The 25,644-nt window shown below is 36.9% G+C and overlaps 1 protein-coding gene across 1 annotated transcript in view; it reads left to right on the top strand.

Annotated features, from left to right (window-relative positions):
- LOC106658509 (zinc finger MYM-type protein 1-like) overlaps positions 1–25,442 on the top strand; it is a 94,823-nt gene extending 69,381 nt beyond the window's left edge. Inside the window, exon 3 of the mRNA XM_014380510.2 lies at positions 25,286–25,442. Coding sequence (XP_014235996.2) covers positions 25,286–25,442 — 157 coding nt within the window. The remainder of the gene's footprint in view (positions 1–25,285) is intronic.
- Positions 25,443–25,644: the final 202 nt, after the last annotated feature.

Genomic DNA, 25,644 nt, shown 5'->3' with positions numbered 1-25,644 from the left:
TAAACAAATGAAAATTTAGTTTGCTATTTACATTCGATATTATATCAGAAAATTTGTTAAGAGCTAACGAACAAATATTCATATTAATCAACATTTATACGCAGTTGTATATAACATTTGCTACAATAGAACATTGTGTAAGATGTCATAAATTTGTATAAATGACCGTGATTTAAAAAGTTTGCACGTGAACTTTACAACTGAATGAATGTATCGAGATGTTTTAGCATGAGGATATAAAATAAATTTTGTTTGTTAATCGTATAATACCAGTCTTATGAGAAAAATTGAAATTAAAAAGTAATGAATATAATATCAGCAGCAGTAGTTCCATTATTCTGAACACCGTAAGCATCAATTTAAATTTCACCTTATGCAGTATATGATATTAACGGTTTGAATCAAGTAATACGAAGCCTGATCAGCATGCTGTGTCTTCATAGCAAATCGATTGTTACGGTAAAAATTTTTAGCTCAAAACGATAAATCTATCAACTATTCAAAGTCCACACTTGTCCATTACGTACATCAATATGAAGCCGACTTTACGAGCGCAGAAATGTTGCGCTTGCTCTTATTCATATTCATCGTGAAAAATCGTTCTTTTTTTCGAGGTGAAATCTCGTAGCGGATACGCAACGTTGCACTATGCAGAGAGAACCGCTCGCCCTAAAAAAATGCGGAAGCGCGCGTGTCGATGCAAATGTATACACCTTTAAAAAATTCGCAGGGCTCGTTGGGAGTACCTTCACCACGCGCGTGCATATAAAGTGAACATAATAAAATCTCGACGTTTACTTATACGCATCTACAAGTGCAGCTTTTGCTCTGTTTGATTTCTCGTTTTTCTATTCATATCTTTCTTGTATATTATAAAGCTGCATGTTCGTCGCCTTCGCTGATGTCGATATCATAAGACTGCAGGTGATCCTCCTCAATCGAGAAAGATAAGGTCCCGAGCCTCAGCAATGAAGCTTGCATCAGCATAGTTATCTTTTTGTTTTTATTAGTAAATAAAAAAAATTAAATTGTTTATAAAAAAAGTACTTCCGAATCCATTTTTTTGTATTATTCAAATGCATGCGCTACACTTTCCTACTGTCTGATAACCGCTCCTCATAAATTATGATCCTTTTCAGTTGCGACCGTTCTTAGACATCACAATTGAATGATTTTTAAGCTGATAAAAGGAGGCTTCTCTTGTTTTGAAAAAATACCATGCACGACCCATTCTGATGTTCTTTATGAATTGTATTTTTCTCAACTTTGATTTAAATTGTTACAAAAATTTCATACGTATAGATAAATGTAAAAAATATTATAATTAATTTCTAAGTTGGAGCACGATCTGAAAAAATGAAGCTTTACGAAAGTAGAATTAGAAAATAGTAATTAATGAACCCAGGAAGAAGCCACAGGTCGCAGAGTTCGTCAAAAGTGAGATGCTACAAGAGTAAAGAGATTGGACATCGGGTGAGTGATTGCCGAAACAGAGATTGCGTAAGGTGCGACCAAGAAAGACACGTGCAAAGTTCGTGCCCAAAGGAGCTCTGGCAGAACCTAGGTAATGGATTACCGACGTGCGGAGGATGTGGCAAAAAGAGCGATACTGTGTATGGATGTACGAAATGTGTAGAGCGTGCAAAAACTCTAATAAGTAACTACATTCGCCAAGCAAGAGAGAAATTGTCGCTACGAGACCATGAGAAGGGGGAGAGCAGAGCGAGGTGCGCGAAAAGTTAAGACCGAGGAAGCCCACGTACTGGGTCGAGCAGATAGAAAAGTAAAGAGACGCGCGCGAAAAGATGCGAAGACGAAGCCCAAATAGTCGCGAGGGTGGCCGGGATTCGTGGCCTGGAGGTGATGAGGGCAGAGTAGACATTCGATGGGGGTTGGACGCGTACCATTACTGTAGGGTAGCCCGTTAGGCTAAAAATAGACAAGTGTCTAGAAGCAGTATCACGCGAGGGCACCGAGTTCGAATGTTAGTAGTCGTATCATAGTACGCGCGTACTCGTTTTCTAAAGTTACGGACCCAAGTAAGATCGAAGAGGGGAAATAGCTTCACGAAAAGGGGTAAAGAAATCGCGAGGACGGAATAACCCAAAAATCAGTAGAGGGTCGAATAGCAGGTTCACGTAAAGTTAGTGTGTAAGTTTCACTGTATTTTGAAAAAGGTAGTAGTAGGGCATTGACGCCAAGTTTCAGTTGATTTGAATCAAGTTGTTGGGGGTGAAACCCGACGGATAAGGCGTAGAGTTGACGGGCGAATCGTTTTGAAATTTAGCCGTTCGATCGAGACCTTGAAATTGTAAGTTCGGAGCGAACCATCATTCACGAGATATAAAACCACACGACGGTAGGCCGGGCTTAATCATTGCCATTCACCCTCATACACTTTCAGGAATTGAGCCGTAGGTAGGCTGCTTAGTTACAAAGTTTCTAAGTTTGTTGTCTTATTTTTTTCAAAACATACCATGCCGGTAGTTTTGCGTAAGGAGGGGGTATTGTAACGGAGTTACAGGGCACAGCTCTTTTTTTTTTTTTTATTATAAACTTATGACAATTTATTTATACATATAATTCTTAATACAAATATTTATTTTTGAATTACCTTTTCAATATGTTAAGATAGATAAATTGAATGTGGAGGTAAACTCGAGTAAAAGGCTGTTGAATATTTGAACGATAGATTTATTGATCTAGAGTATGGTGAGCTGCTCTCGCTCAGCCAGCTCGATGACAACTGGCCGCGATGAGTACAAGAGGTAACAGTAACAGCTAATTTTAATGTTTACATTCGGCCGTTACGGCTTTAACATTACTACAATAAACCCGAACACAATACAACAAAAAACTACAAGTTTACATAATGGATATTCATTAATCAAAATTAATTTTTAAATGCAACAAAAAATTTTAAAATTAAGAAAATGATATCAATCTAACTGAATTTATGTTGAAATACTTGAATCTAATTTATTTAAAAAAAAAAAACATTATTTCTTCAAAGCGAATACCTTGTAAATTTTAATCTGATTAATGGTTTCGTTTCTTTTGGCTAGGAGCTCTTCAGGAAATGGGCTCGACACGAATAAAAATTTAATGAATTGGACGTTTCCATGTGTCATTCAGGTTATTGACTAATTATTATTAAATACCCAATTATTGATTAGGTCTAATTCATCCCGTGTGTAACTCAGGTTGCACCACACATTTGGGGGATCCAATGAACCTGTACACAAATAGAACTCTGCTGGAATTCCAAGAATATCTCTCCACGAGGCAGTGACATTCGGTGCAGTGGGTCCGAGTCTTGATATTAAGAATCTTTCGTGTAATAGGTTTCTTTTAATAAGGCCCCAAGCATCATCACGTTTTTGTTTAAGTAGGTCGGGGAGATCACCGTGGTTGCCTCTGTGCCAGCCGACGGATGTTGCAGTGATCGACGGTCCCATCCTTACTGTGTTTATTTGTGCCATGCAATTTCCTCCATCTGCCAAACACTTCCAATTGCTGACGGTGTGGGTATTATTTCTCCACCGATAAATATAACCATTCTTAACCAAATAGACAACTTCTTCACTGTTTGAAGGAAACAGTAGTTCAATAATTTCAGCGGTGTTTGCCATCATACTTTATAAAGTTAGATAAGATGATGTGTTTACAGGTTGACTTCCTGTAAAAATCAATTGAAAACAATACTGATCACTCGTGTGTGTGAGGTTAACGCGACAAGAAAATTTCGAGCTGCGTATCTCGCGAGAACGTAAACGTGAGTGCGTGTAGTTGCGACGGGCAACTACCGGGCCTCCTAATTCGCCCTGCAGCGCGTTGCCGTCGAAATACTTTTATTCCGGGACCCGCCCGGCCTTACCGTATCTCGCGAGGAGGTTCGGGCCTCTCGCCGAGTTGGGCCCGCTGCTGGTGAGCCCTTCAATCCGTCCTGGGCTTTCGGATCTGAAAATGGGCCTTTCAGGGCTTGGTAAACAATACGAGCGATTCTCAATCAAACAAAATACTTTATTTCTTACAACTAATCGCTAATTTACAAATAACTATCCCCGAAGGCTTACTCTACGCGTCGCGTTTTCGGGCGATCCGTGTCCGACCTTGGGCCTTATCTTGCCCGCGTTACTCGCACCGCTTACAACCCGGCCGATCTTCGCACATTCAATCACACATCATACCTTGGCCTTCCGGGCACACTCTAGCACGCGCCGACCGAGTACCTTAAATTATCTTCTTTCTTCTGCGTCTGATGTTGATTCTCGTTGTTGGTCGTTGTCTTCTTGCAGCGTCTCACAAGCCCACCTTCCAAGATACCTTCGAGCCAAGTCCAGGCTTCTCCTTGAGCGTGGCTGATCGTTGCTTTCTCGCAGCGTCTCACAAGCCCAACTTCCGGGAGATCCTCAAGCCAAATCCAGGCGTCTCCTTGGGCGTTGCTTCCAAGCCCACACAAGGCTTCACACGTTGCACTGCTTGCTTCACCTGGGCGATCACCAGCCCAATCACAAACTCCGATCACAGGCGAACACACGCCTTACACCGGCCTAGCCTCAGGGCTCGTTGTGCTCGGCCCCTAAACTAAGCTGTGCCAAAAAGTGTAACTTAAGGCACTTGGATCGTGAATTACTAATTCTCTACTAGAAAATTAATTATAATGTCATAATGAGCTTATTCGCCGATATTTGATCGATATTTGTATCAATTTGAGGGCCAAAACTATGATTTTTCCTCATTCGACACGTTATCGAAGATATGTTCATTCGGTTCAAATTGAAGAACCCTATATATATTTTATAAAATAGTACTATTCATATGCAAAACGTGTATTGCACGTGGTGGTCGTCATAAGTACCACTTTAGTCATGAGCAACCGACAGTTTAGGCCTCGGTTTGTATTGTTTACAGATGCGGTAGAACAGTGTGTGCCATACGCGTGTGACTTCCAATATGCAACAGACGCTTTAGAATCCTAAATTGAGCATGAACTCTATGATTTCCCAACATCGAAAGAAATAAAGAAAGATAGAGCATAAGAGAGACTTGCTTGAATTTCTGCTGCTCCTGTTGCCGTTTTTATATTTCACAAATTTCATGAAAAGTTTTCACGCAGCTTAACTCGCTTAATGTTGCAGTGCCATGAGCGAGTGCGTGACTGCAGCTTACGTATTATCTATTATTCTCTTTGGCGGCCGAAGATGTATAATATTTTACATCCGAACTATAGTCAAGCTGTATCATAAAACTTTGATGCAGTTTGTACGCGTTTAAAGTGTATTATTATGAAACATTTTTCCGTCTAAAATGAAAAAGTTTTCAAGTTAAATTTTCATGATCTTTTCGAATTCTTCGAGATATAATAATAAACTGTACGCGTATTCGAGGAATACGTTGGTGCATGTTGGGTTATACTGCCAAGCATATCTCGATTTGGTAGGGAAAAAGTGATATTCATATTGAATTAAGAGAATATGGTCCTTGTTAAAAAAAAATTATAATAGCGTGTACGCCACGGCATATTGTATCGGTGAGTAGCCTCTAAATAATGCTTATATAGCTATAACATTAATAAGGGCAAGATAATTTACATCGTCGCCTCAGCGCAAGAACCGCACAAATAAACTCAAGTGGTAAAAAGGTGCCTTAATCCTATCCTTTTAACATAGGGATAAGGTTGTTTTTGCCCCTTAAGTTTATTTGTGCGGTTCTTGCGCTGGGGCGACGACATATTCAAAAAAAAATTCAAATACAAACTTACATATTCAAAAATATTGAAAAAAAAAATCTCTTCTTCTTCTCATTTTATTGTAATCATTTAGTACCGACGTTTGAGTTCACAAAAAAATACTGATTTAAAAAAGTATCATGGGCAGTTACACACTCGGCCGCAAAAAGGAAAAACTCTTGCAAAAAAATAATGTGATGACTTTGCTCTTTTATAGAGAAATAAATAAGAGAAAGTCAACTTTGGGGCCATAGCACTACAGCCGAAAGAAGGGAACACGACATTAACACTACAATAATCATAGATATTCTCTATATTGTGTAAAACTGCATTTACGGGATAGTTCAACGATTCACTACGGTTACTTTCATCTTGAGCTATCGACTTTTCGAATTAAACCTTTATTTCAAACATCTTCGTAAAGATGAGCTATTGGGTTGTTGCTCAAGCGTTCATAATTTCGTTTTCAAAATCTACATTTGATTCGTTTTTACTTTGTTATTCTTTAAACGAAATTGCTTTTTAGGAACTTAAATTTTAATTGTCGATCTTTTTGAATTTTGCATTCCAACAAGATTATTCCAAAATGACACATAACTTGCACCCTAGCTGACACATTTTCTATTAGCTTCACAGTCATTATAACAATATGCGACTGGTACACCGTTGTATTTTGCACACATAATCACCGCTGTAATTGGAATTGTAAGATGTTGACTCCAAGTTATACCACTTTTTTCTGTTTTTTCTTTGTATCTCTTCGTCCTGGGCTGGTTTACAATAATAACATATAACTGCCCCGACGGTGCGCAGTGCGAAAGTGATTATTGTCGCGCGAAGATCGTGGTTACCCTCTCCAATTAACGATGTTAGCTGTGATATTAATAAATATTTTACTTACGCTACAGTGCAAAGCTCGGAGGCAATCCAACTATTGCCCATCAAGATGAACTTATGGTATGTACATTTCCCTTTCCCTCTGTCTGTTTGTCTCTGTCTCTCTCTCTCTCTTTCCAAATTATCGCTGTACATTCGTTAGTTGTTCGATTCTTTTCTTTTTTCCTTCGTCAACTCCCTTCGGCAATATTTTTCCTCTAGTCAACCTGTACACCGCAAACTTTTGTGTTCTTTCTCTCATTCAGTGCGGTTTGCTCTCTTCGCTTGAACCTCCCCACGGCCGGATTATGTTGTATACTTGATGATGACGACTTCGTCGACGACCGTCACAAGCTTCCGTATATAATCAAGAAAGAAAGGAAAAAAAAATAAGTGGCATCGTTAGCTCAGTGCCATGCAATGGATTAAAGTGTTTTCATCCATCAACGTACTTAAGACTATAAGTAACGGATTTTTCATCAACATTTTGATTCAATTTTTTTTTATTATAAATTGATCAATCTTGCAGTCTGTATAACTGGACCATAGGTTAAAAAATCATTGTTTTTGAATTGTTTTTAACGTGTTACAAAGATGTCTTCATTGTATTGGTTTCTAAATATCCTCGTATGTCTTTGTTTGTATTTTAAAATTTGTTTGAAAATGGTTATAATTTACTTAGCTTAGGTATCTCTTTGATAAAAGTTCAAAGAGATACCAAGATGAACGATCACTAATAAAAAAAATTGAATTAGCTATCCACATCAGCGTGTGTCAGTGATTAAGTCAGTGATTAATTTTTTTCATATTTTCGAATTGCTTATACTTTCAATAATTACTTGCTAAAATTTTGTATGCAAATTCTAATTCTTAGTTAGTCAATTTTTTTAAAATTTAAACTCAATGTTCATTTTTATTCACCCGTTTCTGACACTCGATTGAAGTGATTTTATACATGTTTTGAGTTTCAGATTACTTTATTAACGATGCTGGCTGTCTTCAATCATGATTTATAAAATAATTATTTTCAATATAATATTTAAAAAAAAATCCCATGATTTATGCAACAATAATTATAGATAAATGCGTTTATGGATATTTTAATTTATATCAGGTATGAGTTTTATACCATTTTTATTGAAATGATTTCTAGTGACCGACTATAAATGGTTTTATAAAACAATCTAAAAACAAAAATAAAAATAAATAAAAAGACTTTTACACTTGTCTCGATACATTCGAATGAATATACGTTACCGATTACGATACATGCGTTGAAACTTGATGGAGAAATGCAACTAGTTGCATTAGCAGAAATGCTACCTCCCTCAAAAATCACATCAGCATGTCTACCCGTTGAATAAAATACTCTAGTGCAACGTTATGCACAGAGGCAGTGGGGCAAGAGTAGTTTTATAAACACAACGAGAAGCGTCGAGCGGGAAACGAGATACGTTAGCATGATATGATTGCATTTGTTGTTTTGACGCGTGGAGAAAGTGCGAAAAATCCACTGCTCTCACAAATATACATATCGTCATCCCCCTTAATTGCTGGAACTACGCGCCGCTCATACGTGAGAAACTGTGCTGAAGCTGCTCGACCATCTGTGTGAAAATGCACTTACCTACCTACGCAGGTACTGCATGAGCCGAGTGAAATGCCCTTTTGCGCCACGATTCGTTCATTTCTTTCTCTCTCTCTTTCTCTGAAAAGGTCATTGTACCCCATATAACATCAAGTCCAACTGCACTATAGGTATATCGCAAAAATCGCGAAAAATGAATAAAAGTCGAGGAGCAACGGCGGTTGTACCCGTCTGACTTGCTCGGATGAATTAACATATTTAGTGCTGTTGTGTACGTGCAGGGGTGCACCGTTTGTATATTCACCCTTACTAGAGAGACCTACATACTGCAAGTTCGTGCGGCAAGGCTTGGCCTGAAAAAGGCAAAGAAACTAGCCCGATGACCCGGTAATTCTTATGTAAGCCACTTCTCATTTGCTATTGTTTAATACTCACGCGCTTGTTACTTGCCAGCAAGATGGGGTTTAAGTGACGTAATCTCTCCCACTGGTTTTTTGTTCAAAACAAGTTTCTGAGTTTACGCATTTCTCCTTTGTAAATGCGTATAGCCTGACTCGCATCATTGGTGACATCTGCATATCAATGTGGCTCTGCACCGCACCTCCACCCTCTTATGGGATATAATATAAAAGCTGCGACAATAGAGGCAGACGCGCGTGAGCGCAGGTGCAATGGCCTATTGAACCGCATGCGCGTATAAATACATATACGAGTAAGGCACGTGAAAATAACATCGAGTGCGCAGGAGCGCTTGAAAAAGAAGACGACGAAAATGAGGAGTGCTTACAAGGGTACGTACTGTGCCTAGCGACAATCACTCGTTGCTTTATAGATATATTTTACCTCGTCGATTTTGTGCCTCTGTGTACATTTCGTTCCAGACGAAGGGGAGCAACGATACACACGCGCGTTTGCATGGGAATCTCGCGCGCATCAGGTGCTGCAGGTGAACTAGAATACGAGCAAGATTGCTTTGCTCGCGCAATGGGGGTGGGGCTTATTACGGCGATATTAAAAGCCGAGAAAAAGCGAGCCGAGAAAGATGTCGCTTGAACGGCAGCAGCTCCTGCATGGGCGCACGTGCACTCATGGGAATCTTGCACCGTACAGGCTTTTTTTGGCATATAGGCGCGCGCTCGCTTATGTGCATGACCATGTCTATAGCTGAGCGGGTCAAGCACTCTGCATATATATACGTGTTGCATCAGACACAGGCCCAGCTGTGCAGACACGAAAATGTATATTTTTATATTTAAGAGTGTCGTTTGCTTCATCGGAAGCATCGATGGATTATTTCTCTTTGTTTGCTGACGAAAGATGCATCAGCTGACAGAACTTTGCTCCGATGTATGAAAACGGAGTTTTCAATGAGGTCTTAGAGGAATGTTTTTAAACGTACGGGATATAGGCACTCGCTCTTCAAAATTAATTTTTACTTAAATATAAAATTTTAATATGTAGCTAATTTTAGGCTCTCGTAGGAAAAAACTCGTTACAGCACTCGCCTTTAGCTCGTGCTATAATACCTCGTTTTGCTAAAAAAAACACTAGCTGCACCCGTTGAAAAATATACTATTGTCTTAATACTTCGAAAAAATTGTATAATTTTTCAAATTTTGTATATTTCTTACCATACCTTATCTCTGTTTTGGTTTAAATTATTTGTGATAATGTTTACTCGGATATCAAAAGTCATTGTTTTTTCATTTGACGTATCTATTCCGCCTTCATTCATTCGTATTAAAATAACCAGTTTGCATTTTTGTGAAAATATTCTGATGAAGCAAACAGGTCTGCATATACATATGCTCATGGGCACGCTGCTGATATTCAAACAAAGTTAATTTAAATAAAATACCTATTACCTACAAGTTGTGAGCAGATATTCGTCGTTTATTTTACGCATACACCGAATAAATATGTACAATAGCGCTTTGCACGAGTATAAAGAGTAAATCAAAATAAATCTTAAGATATTAGCATGTGGTAGTAATTATTTTTCAATTATATGGAGATGGATACATGCATAAATAATCAAGGGTAAGTTTTGTCAAAATTCAAGTTAAAAAAAAAGACAAGAAAAAGTAATGGGTAAAAAAGTCAATTTTATCAAATTATAAGTATGTATCATGTTATAATTTAATTTAAAAAGTTCTATGTATGTTTGAAATAAGGAGTGTTAACGCAAAATGTCATGAAAAGTAAAAATGCATATATGACGATAACCAAGCTGTAAATATCAAAACACATATCGACATTACCGACGTATCAAATTGGTTCGTGAAATGAATTAAACAGTAGCAATTGCTTCATTAGCCCTGTAATCATGGCAACTTCATCAAATCGTCAAATCCATTACTCAACTGCAACCGTGCATGTACGCATGTATAAGTTATGTAAGTCTTGCGCTATAGACTATATCTATATAGAATATACGCTGGTTAGATCTATTATAGATTTCCACAAATCTTAGCTATTATATCAATCGGCCAAGGAGAAAAAGGCTACGAGCTTTACTCGTTTCGGATAATTAATTTGTCATTAGGTGAGCAAGTCAAAGTGATAATGATCATTGAGCGCGTTGAACGTTCTATGTAAAAGTGCACGCCATTGCTGACTTTTTAAAGTGTGCCGCGCTTGGTAGGTTTATTTGGCCACAAGGCACTTACGGCTATAAGCAGAGACACTTGTCAGTAATGCGCACAAGTTTACTACGTCAGTGCATAAGCATCAATCGAGTAACGAGCTTAATCCGATTAACGCACATTCGATATTAGTGCACCTTTGCACAGCGTGTGTATGAAAGAGAAAGAGAGCGAGAGAGAAATAAATAGCCAGAGAGGCTACAATTAAGCTGCTTCGTGCGATTGAACCGTGATTATATGTTTCGCCTAGATTTGCATTCTGTATTATCACTACTTTTGTGGCTTGGGCTTGCAACGGTTGCTTTCTGTGCTCCTATAAGCTGACCGAGTGGTCAGCGAGCCCTTCTGTGTTAATACTCCTAATTTCGCGGGAACAAATTAAAAATATAAATTCTTTATTAAAGTTAACTTTGAATTGCTGGGTCATTTTAAGAGAAGTGTAATGCAGCAAAATATTTTTTCTTTCAAAGAAAAATGAAAGAAAAAAGATAGAAAAATTAGCAAAGCAAAACAATAACGACTCGAATGCAAATGGGTAATGAGAAATTGACACTCGTTTATCGCATTTATTTTCGTTCGTCAATCCTCGATTACATTGATATATTTCACTCGCCCGCACCCATTGCACCTTACATATGTACGTATACATGCACACGGACGACATACATATGGGTTGTATCATGATAACTATGATAGAGTCACGTAATGCAAGAGAGGAAAATTCAATGATTCGAAAAATGGACTCCAATTAAAAATTGGATATCCAATATCCAAGTATCAATGCCAAATAGCACAAAGGTGATGATAAAAGTTAAAATTAAATGTATCAATTAATAATTCTACTTTGTGCCGAGTAGATTGATAAAATTGTAACTCAATTTTACAAATTTTCAGAATTTCGATGCAATAATATGCCTCTATAAAAGAGTGTATTAATTTTCTACTTTATTTTAAAACTATATGACGGTTGCCGCGATACACGCCACATACGTATGTATATATAGGCATGGTACAAGAGGCGCGTGCCTCGCATGTAATAACTTTCGCCCGTGCGCCGACGCCGTGGTACGTGATTCGCACTTGCGTCTGAGAGCGAAAAAAAAAGTCGACGAGCTATTCTATTGTGCCAACGCTATTAATAATCATTAATGCTCGCGAGCACTGCTCTTGTAGTACCTCGTGTGCCATGATAAGACGTGCGATATCGCGCGCGTATTGAAGGTCGAAGTAATCTGCAGAGGAGCAAATGGACAGGATGGGAGATGATAAGTGTGCAGCAGCACGTTGCAAGAAAAAAAAAAGATAATCATCGTTGAAGAAGCTAAAGCGATGTCTCGTTGTGCTCAGCCTTACTTCCATATACACACAGCAGACGACAACGAGTCTTATTCTATGATTTCTTCAATTGTTCACTTTTGTTCTTTGCTAATGGTTTCGAAAACAATACAACGCGAATATGTATAACTCTGCGCTTTGTACTTTGTATACATGCATACGTACTTTACGCGCTTACATTTCAGATCGCTATGAGGAAAAAGAACTAAGGCTTGCGATACTTTAAATATAAACTAATTTCGCGCCTCTCTTCATTTTTCAAATACAGACGTTCACAATTCGAGAAAACACTTTCACCATCTTCTTTAATAGATAATAATAAATTTGACTCAACGCAAAAAGTTTAGATTATTTCTTCGAATGGTTAGGTACTCCAAAATTTCCAAGAAAACGCATTCATTAAAAGTATAACTGACAGCACTTTGGCATCTGCAGCTTTGAAAGTTTTTCCACGGTTTTACATCTTTGCAAAGTTGTGCAAAGCGTGACAATCATTGTAAGATTCAACAATTGTAGGTTCTTTAGCTGCCCATATGCACGCAACTGTAATGCGATTTTTCAATTAAAATTATTCATGCACATAAACGTTATTTAGTATACTAACCTAAATATTATACGATTTATTATGAAACGCTTAGAGTAAACAACAATCTGTCATCATCTGCTGGTCTATAATAAGAGTCGCCGAAAAATAACTGCACTCGGTTGCAAAACTAAGAGTTTCCATGATTTTTTGTTTTGCATTTTTGACTCGATCACAATGTTAACTTGAAATTGTACACAATTATCCTGATTGGTTTTGGTTTCGATTGATATTTCAATATCAAACTTGATGAAAAGAACATTAGACTTCGACCTTTCATGCATTGATAAAAAAGTTTTTCAAATGAACTAACATCATTAGAGGGAGCAGGCAAAAATCTCTGTCGACATAAGTGTTAGTGATGTTTTTACGACACTAGACGAGAAAAAGGGTTTAGGTTTTATAGTTTTTCTCGTCAATATAGCACCTTTTATTAATATTATTGTAACAATGCTGTAAATATACTCGTAGACAATATTATTTTCTCCGGCTTGTGCACTTGTAATGCTTTAAATCGAACGTAACGCTGCATCAGTCGGAGACGTGCAAAGCCCGCTGACAGTTATCGCTCTTCGGTAACGTCCCGCACCGAAGATGATGATCTAAACTTGGCCCTGAGCACGTAAACTTGTACAGGATTATGCGCGAGCTGTGGTAGTATGAAAAATATACCGATAGATGACGGTAATGATGATGATACTTGGATAGATGTGTAAGTCGACTGCATGCAACTTGAATACAGACGGACAGCAGCAATCGTACGTGAGCATATTGCTACAGATAATCTGTCGCGAGGGCCCGTATCGACGTATCAACGTATTCACAGGTAGTGTAGAGAAAAAGTAAATGTGTTCATTATGCTGTTGCGGTGAGCGAGTTCATCCAGGCAGCTAGATCACTGATGGCTTGCGTAACTGTAAAAATGTGAGCGCCAAAGCAATGGCATGTTACAATATTCATCTCTCGGTGCGCATCTGCCGATAAGTCGCTCGATGAAATTGATATTTTGATAGAACACAAAAAACGTCTCGTGTTCGGCAACGCGATGCGCGGTAGCATGTGAATAGTTCCTACAGTTGAAAGCTTGCGCACCTCACAGGCATTAATAAATGCATATGAAATGTAATTAGTTGACATGTCAAAGCGATTCATAGGTATAATAGCGATGCACTATGTGCATATACGGAGTGGACTGCGGCGCACAATCTTTTGCAAGATTAATTGCAAAACAAGCTTGAAACTTCCCTCCCATCGGCCCCAATAATAATAAGAAAAACCTGATCCTCGTCGGGGAAAAATCGTTAGCATCGCTCGTATACGCGAGCTTTGCAATCAGGTGTATAAATCAGTTCTCGCACGCAGGAAGATTAAAAGAATGTCACAAGCCTGTCTGTGCGAGTGCGAGTGCATGGACGCGTACGCATAGGCGCGCGTATACGAGCGCTCGGAAAGCGTCCCACGTGCATAAATATTACGCATTTATATAGCTATATACGCGCGCACACCTATGTCTAGTTGTGTGTATATTACTTACGCGCATACGTATCGAAGCATCAAGTGTGTATATACTCGCGCGCGCGATATTTATCCGTTTATCATCGACGCTACGGGTCGAGAGTTTCTTCGCGTCATAATTGCGCGTTGTCGCTTACCGCTTCGCGCCTTTAACGCTCGCGTGTGCGTGTCGTGCCTGTTTGTGTGTATACGTTTATTATTACCCGTCGTATGCAAACGATCGCTGATGTTACTGCCGCTGTTGTTGCTGCTGCTGCTGCTGCACCAGTGCAATGCACGACTCTGCGCTAATATGCCCCGCAACGTATACGTATATATGCTGACCATGGCATCATAACCTTTACTCGGTTCTTCTTCGTCGTCGTTAGCATGCTTGGCAACACACGAGTCGTTAGCGTCTTGTTGTGATGCTGTTCTCCAGCGTTTTCTCTCCTGCAGCAATACATATTTTTATTTTATGCCCATCAGTTCTCCTGAAAATGATAAGTCACGGCATAAAGTACGGGTAAACAAATATCCATTATAAAATGAGACTTTGACACGGAGAAACTGGGTGTCTGTATTTGTAATAAACAATGAGTACAAATATTTTAATTCGATAAATCAGTTATTTTCAGCACAGCCTCATCATCTTATTTTGATGTATAATGTGTTCTTTTTTGCGATCTCTTGCAGTTATTGCATGTGTCTTGTGTAAGGATTACATGATCTACCCTGAGCTGCTGCAGCTGTGTATAAATAAACGTACAGTACGATCTTATAGGCGAGTATTGCGCCTACGACGCCTCCAGAGCTTTTATTTCTTCATTAATGGTGGGAAAATATTGATTTCCTTGAAGTTACGTTTGTACAGCGACATTCTCTCTCGTGCTTTAAATGTATCGCCTCGAGAAAAAATAGCAACATGTACGCATTGCATTGATTATACGCGCGTGTACATCGAGCTTCAAACTTTTTTAATGAAAAAACGATGCAGTAAATAGTTTCACGCGCTATCGCTCTGTGTTACTGTACTATATTAGCCTCGAGCCGCTACTGTAGCGCTAGTGCGTGGTGACAATTTTATAAAACGAGCGCCCTCCGTTGTTGAAATGTTAACATACGGTATTATAGTATGCTAAGCATTCAAGGCAGCAATAACAAATTATTATCAACATTCAGGGTTGTTATTTAAAAACATATACTACTCAAGACTCAAGTATAGCCGAACTAGTATGAAACAGTAACAATTTTACTGACATTTTTTTATATGGACGTAATTCTAAATACGGGCTTTCCAGCGGTAATGCGAAATTTCATTTCGGCGCAATCCTATCCACAATAGTCAAAATCTAGCCATTTCCAAACACGTCAAGAATGTAAGCGAGGAATAGTATATTTCTCAACGGGTGTACATATGGTTTTTTAACAAAACGAGGGATTATAGTACGAATTTTGTTAAAAAACCATACCTACACCAGTTAATGATACTATTTTTTCCTACGAGAGTCTAAAATTAGCGGCAAAGTTGCGTATTTTAGGTAAGAGTGGGAAAAGTAAGCTTTAATAGTTGCAAGATCATCAATCCAACCTGTATCCGGACTAAAAGATTGAGAGAAGCTCCGTATGAAGTGCAAATTCAAGTAATGAAAATTTATTCACTTCATCTCGAAGCGAATCACTAGTTTCATACGTATCTTCATGATTTTACTTGTCTTCGTGATCAGAAATGTCACTTTTCTCATTTCTTCTTAACCAATGTTCAAAGCGTTTAACTACTTGTTTAGGGTCATTTATTTTTTCTGCACAAGTATCTGTGAAAATAGTTGGATTACAGCTTGGGCTTTGAGGATGTTCAGATTTAGCATTTTAAACAAAATTATGATTGCATATAATATCTTACCTCGTGGACAATTGAACGCATTTCACTGCTTTAATCCAAGCGTTTTTATAAGCAATTGCGTGAGGAAAAGAGTGTTATGTCTAGGAAAGCGATAGAAATTAATGCCCGAATCACTGATTTTATTCCTGTAGTTGTGTACAATACACCTTATAATTTTTTCATTTTTAATAAATTATTTAATTCTCAGATCACAGTTTTTCGTTTTTGTTCATGTTAGTAAACTTGTGTATATTGCAATACACAACTGTCAATGAGGAGGGCTCCAGCTTCGGTAGCCACTCGCAGCTCTGTTCGCTTGATGTTCGATACCAATATGATACAGAGCAAGTAAACGATTTAATTAACTTTTTCCATCGATTATACGTACAAAAGATATGAAATCAGCGCCCATGTCCCATCAAAAATTATTTTTTGCTTCTGGCTTATTTTACGCGTTCAAGTGTGTATGTGTCTCTGCAAGTTAATCGCTGGTTATATGTGCAGTTATAATGTGTTATCGGTTATGCGTACTCACTTTTATGCTTGATTGAGAGAAAAATTCTACAATACAAAAATGTTCAATCTTTTTTTCTCAAAAACTTATTATATATATTAGTGAAAAAGTTTATAAAATAAAAATGTAACGGAATTTATCACAAAACATCTTTTCATTTTTTCAGAATCTTTTAAAGTATTTAAATATTGGATTGGAAAATCCATTTTCCGAATTTTTTAAATAATCCAAATTTATCTTGAAACTTTCTGAAACAATTGAAAAGTATTTTTTTTAATTTTGAGACATTTTAATTCCATAATTTTGTAGTATTACTACCATAATAACGAGTTAAATACATCAATTCTCTTATTGGCGAAACAGCATCACCCGAAAAAAAATTTTCGGTCACTGTTATCAAATACAAATCCACCGAAATGACTGGTCGAAGCAATAAGATCCCGCTTTTCAATGAATATTATTATATCCCTCAAACACGACACGGCCACAAAGTGTAAGTCGAGTTACTTCGTTAGACGGCCCAGTAGTACATACGATAATGTGCGCTACATGTACGCATGACATCCATCGTTTGCTTGGGGATGAGAATCTTGGTCGAGGTAGCGATGTTTGCCTTGCTAATTAGACACATGCGTAGATGCGTTACATCACTTTACATACACACCAAACTATCGTGTACACACGCATCGGGCAAGCTTAATGTTATATATACATCGACTATATGTGCGCACTTTATGTCATTTGCAATGTACGACTGTTAATTTAAACAGAGATTAATGCGCGCATTGTTTATGCTTTAGTATTTGTTAAACATGCCTTGTGTCAATTTCAATAAATCAATTTTTGCTTTTTATGTTGCTTCTAGTCGCCTTTAGCCAACTCTTTACCAATAATCAAAATTATAAAGAAAGAAGTTGGATTACTACCGTTTTTAATCTTTAACATTTCCTTACAGACTTGTATGAAAGATAAGGCATATGCTGCATTACAGTAATTGCCAGGCATGAATTTTCACTGCTTCTTTACAGACAGTTTGATCATTTTAGTTTTTTTTCTACCATATCATTAAAACTTTGTCAAGGGAAAATGTTCTTAGTTTTGAACCTGAGCTTGTCCCTGGGCTTGTATGTCTTAATAGTCCAAGTTCAATATGACAATGTGTTGCTTGAGTAAAGCAAACGTGTTCTTTTTACGAGTAGATTTAAAATTTTTTCAATCTAAAGATAAAGACTTGAAAATGATAACGATTATCAAAATTAAGGCTATTGCAGGCTGAAAAGCACTTAGTTTGAAATATGAATATGTGAAAAATTTTGAATGGAGACATTTAAAGTCATCGCGTTAAAAGTGCTTCAAGACTCATAATATCACTCTGCACTCAAGTTTATTTTGAGAGGCAATAGTTTTTTAGGCAGGTAAAACAACTTGCAGGTAAAAACTTGTCAGCGTTACTGCACATACTCTTTGTGTATCATTGAAAAATACACAGTAGCTGCTGTTTCTCAAACAAGACACTTAAACGATAACAATAATAAAATTCAGTAGCAAAACATTTTTCCCCATAGCGTAAATAAAGCTTAATAAAAATGAATATTTAATGTCAAAGCTCACTTCGCGTACGCATACATATGCTCATTTTATGCGAGAGTATAATAAAAGCGAAAGTAAAGAGTCGTATAGAAAGATATATTGGAACGTTATACGAACCATGTGCAAAAGTACTTATTTACATGCAGAGAAGGGTAATGATGGCTGATGCAAGTGTTGATTTATCAACAAAGTTCTCGTTTCATTTCTTCGGTACGAATCTGAAGTCTTTCAAGTTCCATGCCTCATCCAAAGTTGTACACAAAAATAAATGAGGCTGCTGTTTTCACAAACGAATGTGCTCTCAAGTATCGCAACGATCCGATTATCTGAAAAATCATATGGACAATTATAAAAGTCTTCTACAGGAAAAGTTAAGCATCTTAATCGTAGCAAGGTCATTGTCGAGTGAAACTAGCAAATCTGCATGTAAACAGAAATTACGTAAAATCGATCGAAGCTATCACGTCGTTAGTCTAGCGTTGCATACATAAATAATAATCATTGCCCTAAATTATCAACGTGGTACCACATGCACGTATAATTTTCTACTTTTTTTTGTTACAACTCAAATTTTGCGATATTCAATGAGACCATTCGTGCAAAGATCATTGTGAAAAGCCGTAAAACGAAATGCGCAATATTATAATGAATTAAGCGGCTATTACGGGATTTTTATTGTAAGAAGCTGTCATTGACAAATAAGCTCGGGGAAAATACTGATTGATGTGAAGTTGAGCAATAGCAAATGTTTTGATTGTAACAATGGTGGATTTCAAGTCACCGGCTGTTTCATCTATAACGTGTATACATTAAGCACAAGTGCTTTTTTGTAGGCACCGCGCAGTGAATACGATGAATGATGCGCTTGATATACCTATATGCGTATATTAGGCTTATTTTGCTCACGCTTATGAAGACGCTACATTGATTTAGTTAGGAAAAATGAAATAATTTTTCAAAATGACTTTTATGAGACGATGGAAAATTGTTATACTAACGAAAAATGAAAGAAAAATAAATAAGTAGAAAAAAGTTAATGATCATGTCCCATTTATATAATATATCTAGGTTATTTTATGTAACTTAAATTTTAAGTGATTAGGTAGTTTATTAGATGGCATATATATAAGAAATAGCGTGCAGTGACGGTAGATATAATACGACGAAGTGAACTCGCCAAGAAGTGTGAACCTAATAATGCTTTGTTTTTGTTTAAAATTTAACGTATAATATAATGATTAGTTCAATGCACCGAGAACAATTCATGAACGAATACCCAGAACTTTTTTAATACGGCTCTTTTATCATCTGTATCCAAATTGTTTTCTCTTCGATAAGTTTATTATTAAATATATAATTTGGAAAACATATTTTCAAAATTATTCAGACTAGTAGAAACTTCGTTAGTAGATTTCCAATATCAGTAGATATAAATATCACGATGCCTGGGCTCTCTTTATTCTAGTAAATAAGCATGAATATGTCAAACATTATTTTTAAAACAAATAAGCAGCTCCAGTATGTAAAATTTCTTTGTGATTTGTCGCAATCTTTTTAACAAAGAGAGTTTTACTATACCAACTTATGTATCAGAACTTACTTTTTTGTATTTATGATCTTTTAAGTTTCAGCTATTTCATACCCTATATAAAATTTTTCATTATCTAAAATATTGGTTACAAAAACCATCCGCTCAATGAAACCTATTAAACAAAACTGAACTATTATGATCTGAGGTAAACGTTAAAAGAAACGCTAACAATAGTACATTACACAACAAGGGAGTAAAAGTAAACTCGGATTCGTCTCGGATGACGATTACATTTGATCTGAGACATTCTCTCCTTTCTCCCGTGTTGTATATACGATCATACCTTGTCATGAAAGTCGAATTTCCCAACCGAGCAGCGGGAGGTAAATTTTACTTTCGGTCAAGGTATGAAGAAAACAATCATAACCACCAATGTTTGAAATACAGGTTATGACAAGGTAAAGCGAAGGGAAATGCCAGCTCGGGAAGATGCCACTTGGCAATATATTCCTTATAAGCAAGAAAATTGAAATGAACGACCCATACAAATTTGCACTATAATAATCCGATTACGTCGACACTAAATAGCTGGTTTCTCACTTTTATTATAAGTCGATTTTAAGCGTTAAGAGAGATGAAATGTTTAACACACTATACATATTGAAACGTAGAGTTCAACATTACTCAGAATAATTCAATAATTACAATAAAGAAAACTTGTTTACCAATATAATTGATAAAAAAACCCGAAAGGAGATAATTGATTATTTCATTTAATCATGAAGTACGTCACATATGATTTTTAATACATATTCAATAATAAATAATTTACTTTAATTCTTAATTTCTTGGTTTTGAAGTTATTTATATTTATAAGTTATTGCAATACACATCGGATAGTAGAATCATTTGCTTACTAGTATCAACATTTTTGTTCCAAAGTGATTTTCTTAAGCGGCAGACCCTGTAACACATATAACTCAACTTTGACGATTTATTTTCACGGTTTATCTAAAATCTTCCACAGCAAAGCGTATAATCGCTCGCTTGCGATCGACTTAAAGAAGACCAGCTTATACAAGCAAAACTTCGAATCACGACATGCATAGTACAAACGATAAGGGGCCTCGATCTAAAAAGAAATGGAAAAAAGCATATCGAGCTGCTATAAAATTTACCGCTACGCATCGGGCGCATTAGAGAAACTCCAAGGCACATAAATAACGCAGAGCGCGCGAGCTTGATCACCTGTGCCCAAGGGTAACGTTTCGATTCATAATTGCAAGAAATAAACGCGCTCACGCATTAGATGCCCATCGCCACCACCATCGGGCGTACTCGGGAGCATGTTGTTGTTTCTACTTTTACACACATTATTATTACGCATCATAGCTTCCGCTCGGCCTCAAGCCCATAGTACATTTTTTGTTTCGTCCAGCACGCGAGCTCTATTATTTTTTTTCACAAATCTATATAGTCGTAATACAGTGCATTATTTGAAACAGTGGATGCTTGCAGTGCCACTCCTTTTCGCAAGTAAAAAGAGCAAAAGAAGAAAATTGACGCAACGACTATTATATTTGTGTTAGGTACAGAGCAAGAAGTTGAAGTTTTTTTATTGCGACGACATTTGCAGCTTTTCTTTCGTGTTTATATCATAGTGAACAAGCCAAGTAAATTTTTTTTCTACTCTGCACACAGATAATTCACTTTTTATGCTCATCTGAAGCCGAAGATTGTTGGCGAGCTTATTCGATCAATCGAAAAAATGTACATAACATTTGACGAGTCGTTAATTATTGTCATATTTTCAGTTATCTATGAAGAAAATAAAATTCTCGGTAATAGGAGGAACGATCAATACTCAAAGAGATTGCTTACTGAAGATAATAGGTTCATGTGTAATATCGAGGGTTTCTATAATATCCAGTAATAAAAAAACTATACAAATCCAACAAATAAAAACGAAAACTCTTTTAAAAAATAAACCATTCAAAATGCAACTACTGGGATCTCGTTTATAGGCACCAGACAAAAAGTTAATTAATTTACTCGAGCGCGTTGTGACACTCTGTAGAGGATTGTACCTGTGCGCACAGGTATCGGGCAGACGCCAAAAAGTTGTAGTGGAGGTGGCCGGTGAAGTTATGAACACTCTTTGTGGAGCACAGGTACACGATCGAAATGACGTTGTAGTTCTTCACAAAAATTGATAAATGAGCATTTAAAGCTTACATGTTAGGTTTTAGACCATTATATATTTATTTATTTATTTTTTTTTATAATATTTTCCAGTACATATTTCGTTTGTCTTCTTTTCTTTTGTGCTATTTTTAAATCTCTACAGCCATTTCATATTAATCTTTTTCGCTTTTCGATGGTTATCTTCTTTGGTTTTAACTTTTTTCATCTATCCGTTTGGTATCTACTCTCATTCGCTAGATTTTTGTTAATTTCTATCAATAAACGAGATTTGCTTCACTACTACTGAAGTACTTCATCTGCACGTGTATCGGCAAAAGATTTTATTCCTCAATTATTTTTTCATTCCATTAGTCGTCTCATTGGTATTTTATGGAATTTATTTTTTGGCCTCGAGCTGATTATCTAATGTTGTACTTAGCTGCATCAAGCAGAAAAAGAAGAAGAAAAATAAAAGGACGAGGGAGACTCAAAACAGTAGATTGCATATTACTCCTAGAATAATTCCTCTGCATTATGAACATGTGCATTCTCAAGTTCAATTAGAAAGAGAACGAAAATTAGAAATTATATCGAAATAGTGCAAATCATAGATATACGAATAGACGACGAAGCAGCCTCTCAAATATTCTATATACACACATTAATTTTCCTTCTGCTCGGTGGTACTAGTGCTACGGTATCGTCTTTATCCTCGTTCAGATAAAGCCTCGACGTGGTTCGTGTTGTCATTTTAACAATGAAATTTCTACGCGCGCGCTCGCAAATCGCACTCCCAACTGCTTCAATTACTTATATAATTCGCTTGTCTCTTGCTATGCTTGTGCTATCTCTAATGCTGCGCCTCTACGTCATTTCAAAAACTATTAACTTGAGAATTCTGCGTCCTCTTCGTGACAAGATTGAATGAAACTAACTTATGCGCTATATATTGTATACTTGCGAGTTAACGTATTATAATATAGATGACGATAAAAGACGTGTGTTAGATCGTAATCATTAAGCTATCCGATTAGATTCTTTATGTTTTTTTTCCTTTCTCGTAAACTATAACTTAACTACATGACTTTTTTCTTTGTTATAAACTCTCGATGTGCGAAGTGGGAATCAATACATTGTTGATTTATAAAAAATAATCGTAGCCTACGTCCCAACGTAACGTGCATCGTCATTATAATCTACGATTGTAATCAATTCACAACTTGGTCAGCAACGGCAGTTTTAAACACGCTCAGTTTCGCTTCGCTAGAATTTTTCTCTCAAGTATTGCATGAAAAATTAAGGAGGTTGTAGCGATGCAAGGTGGTTCTGTATTAAAGTGCTACATGCGCAAGGCTATATGCGTTACGCAGCGGCCAGCGTTAGCATGGCAGAACATAGGGAAAAAGTGTTGGACTCTTAATATCTTTTTTATTTGCCTGGAAACACCCATTTATAATTATATCATTCGAAAGCTAATGAAATTTCCTATAACATATGTTAATTTCATTAACTTGTAAAGAGATTCGAGCTCACAGTACACTAACAACTGCCACTTCCCATTTGATTCAATGTTAAATGGCCAAAACTTTGAATTTCATTATTTTCCAAATTTGCATGGAAACCCCCAATTTTTTTTACCAAAAATCTTGTAATTTCATGAACTATCAGTGGTTAAAATTTCACTCCGGTCTAAAGATTTTTTCAATTTCGCTACAGCCTCCTTAAATAAAAAAATTCTTAACTTTTGTTCAAAATTTGTGTGTTGGTGGGATTCCCATGCCCACCGTGCACCTCAACGTCACAAATGGTCGAATTAGTCGTAGGAACGATGTGCCAGTAAAGTACGCTTGCCACTGATCTGAGCTATTTACCTAAAAGTCGACGAGTATAAAGGATTGGGGCATTTGCTCTGGTCACTGTAACTTTAAACACAAAGTAAAACAAGGCGAACAAAAACAAAAAATATTTATCATGATACCGCAACCAAAAATAACTTTTCTCGTCCCTACAGACAAAAAGAAAAATTTTTGCTGAGGGATATATGAAAAATAATTATGCTAAGCGATGCGCAAGTCTCCTCTGCAAAAATTCAAATTTTCTGTTGTTACCACCGTACCTCAAAATCCATTTTTGTAATTTACATGAAATTTTCAGGGTGCGTTCTAAGATGTGCTGTATAGTTTTTGGTAGTAATCGGAATGCAATTATATGAATTTTTATGCACTTTTGTTGCAATGTGTTGAAATTTATGTTATTAATGCTTATAAAAGAACAATCGAACGGGAAAATTGTCACATTAATGCCCACATCGCATGAAAGCTTCTCGTGAAATCTTTCAAGAAAGCTTCCCATGAAAGATTCCAGAAAGTTTCGAGGTTGATTTACCTGTTATTTAAATGGGGAAAAAGCTGACGCGTGTGGCACTATCTAGAATTAACTTATCGAAATCAGACAGTGATTTTCTTTCATTGTAAGTCAAATGATGAGCTTTCAAGGGGTGAGAGCGAGGATTGGAGCAATTCGGAAAATAAAGGATAGTATACTAACCAGTATTGGTTTTTTGTTATTATTTCCAGTCTTTTGACATTATTGGTCCAAGATAATAAAAAACGATACTGGCCCCCAGTGTTTAACCACTACTGGACCGGAAGAATCATACTGGTAGCTTCTTGCTTGGGAGACTCCATTGTTGATTGTACTTTTACAGCGAATCGCTCTTGCCCAGAATCGAGTTCTGACGGGCGAGTGACGCTGACATAAAAAGTTACTACCTGAGTATAGTATTTAAGATCTTTCATACAGAGAACTGGGGTGCCAGGAAAGCTCTTGAAGATCATTGCAGTGTTAATGAAACTCAGAGAGCGCGTGATCATCCATCAACACTAGTTCGTCGATGCTCTGAGACTTCCTTAAGTACAAAATTTATCGTTGTCTAGTACTGGTTTGTTACGTAATTTATAACAAATTTACCAGAACTGCTTCAATATTAAAAAAAAACAAACAAGTTTTTATTACATGATTATATTCGTATTAATTGATTTTTAAATCGAATTTTTAAAAAAACTCTGTAATCTTGGGCCAGTACTGACCAATGTTGACTAACGATTTTGAGACAGTACTGCAAAAAAATTTTTGTATTATTGGCTCGATAACCGCAACTGGCATTGAGTCAGTATTGCTAACCAGTTCTGGCTTTACTATTATCATTTCAGCATCCAGCTAGTACTAGATCAAGATGAAAAAAACCAGTACTGGCACCCAGTGTTATGCCAGTATTGACCGCTAGTAATTATATTGGCGATTCTTACTTGGCTCTTTATATTGCTATTAAGTCAAGCAAGCAACGAAGCTGAACATTACGCCTGGGATCAAATTATAAAGACGATCACAGGTCCAATGGTAACGTCTCTTGTCGTACCGGATCTGATGCAGAAGGGTTGGGAGTGGAGTGGCTACAACACCAGATGGAATTCTAAAACATGCTCTTGAAGCCGCTATTGGTGAATGTTCGAACACCTTCTGTCATGTTTACACGGCGTACCGCTGTAAGGGATGATTTTTAGCATGGAAAAGGCGGCAAAAGTTTGTCTTGATATTAAACCAGGCACTGCCGTGGAGTCTTTGTTGTACCATCCGCTGTTCATGCTGGATAGCGCGGGCAAGATAAGGAGAGAATAATAGTTTGCTACTT

This window comes from Trichogramma pretiosum, unplaced genomic scaffold, assembly GCF_000599845.2.
Source record: "Trichogramma pretiosum strain Unisexual culture from Peru unplaced genomic scaffold, Tpre_2.0 scaffold5, whole genome shotgun sequence".
Lineage (NCBI taxonomy): Eukaryota > Metazoa > Arthropoda > Insecta > Hymenoptera > Trichogrammatidae > Trichogramma > Trichogramma pretiosum.
This window is presented reverse-complemented; position numbering and strand designations above follow the sequence as displayed.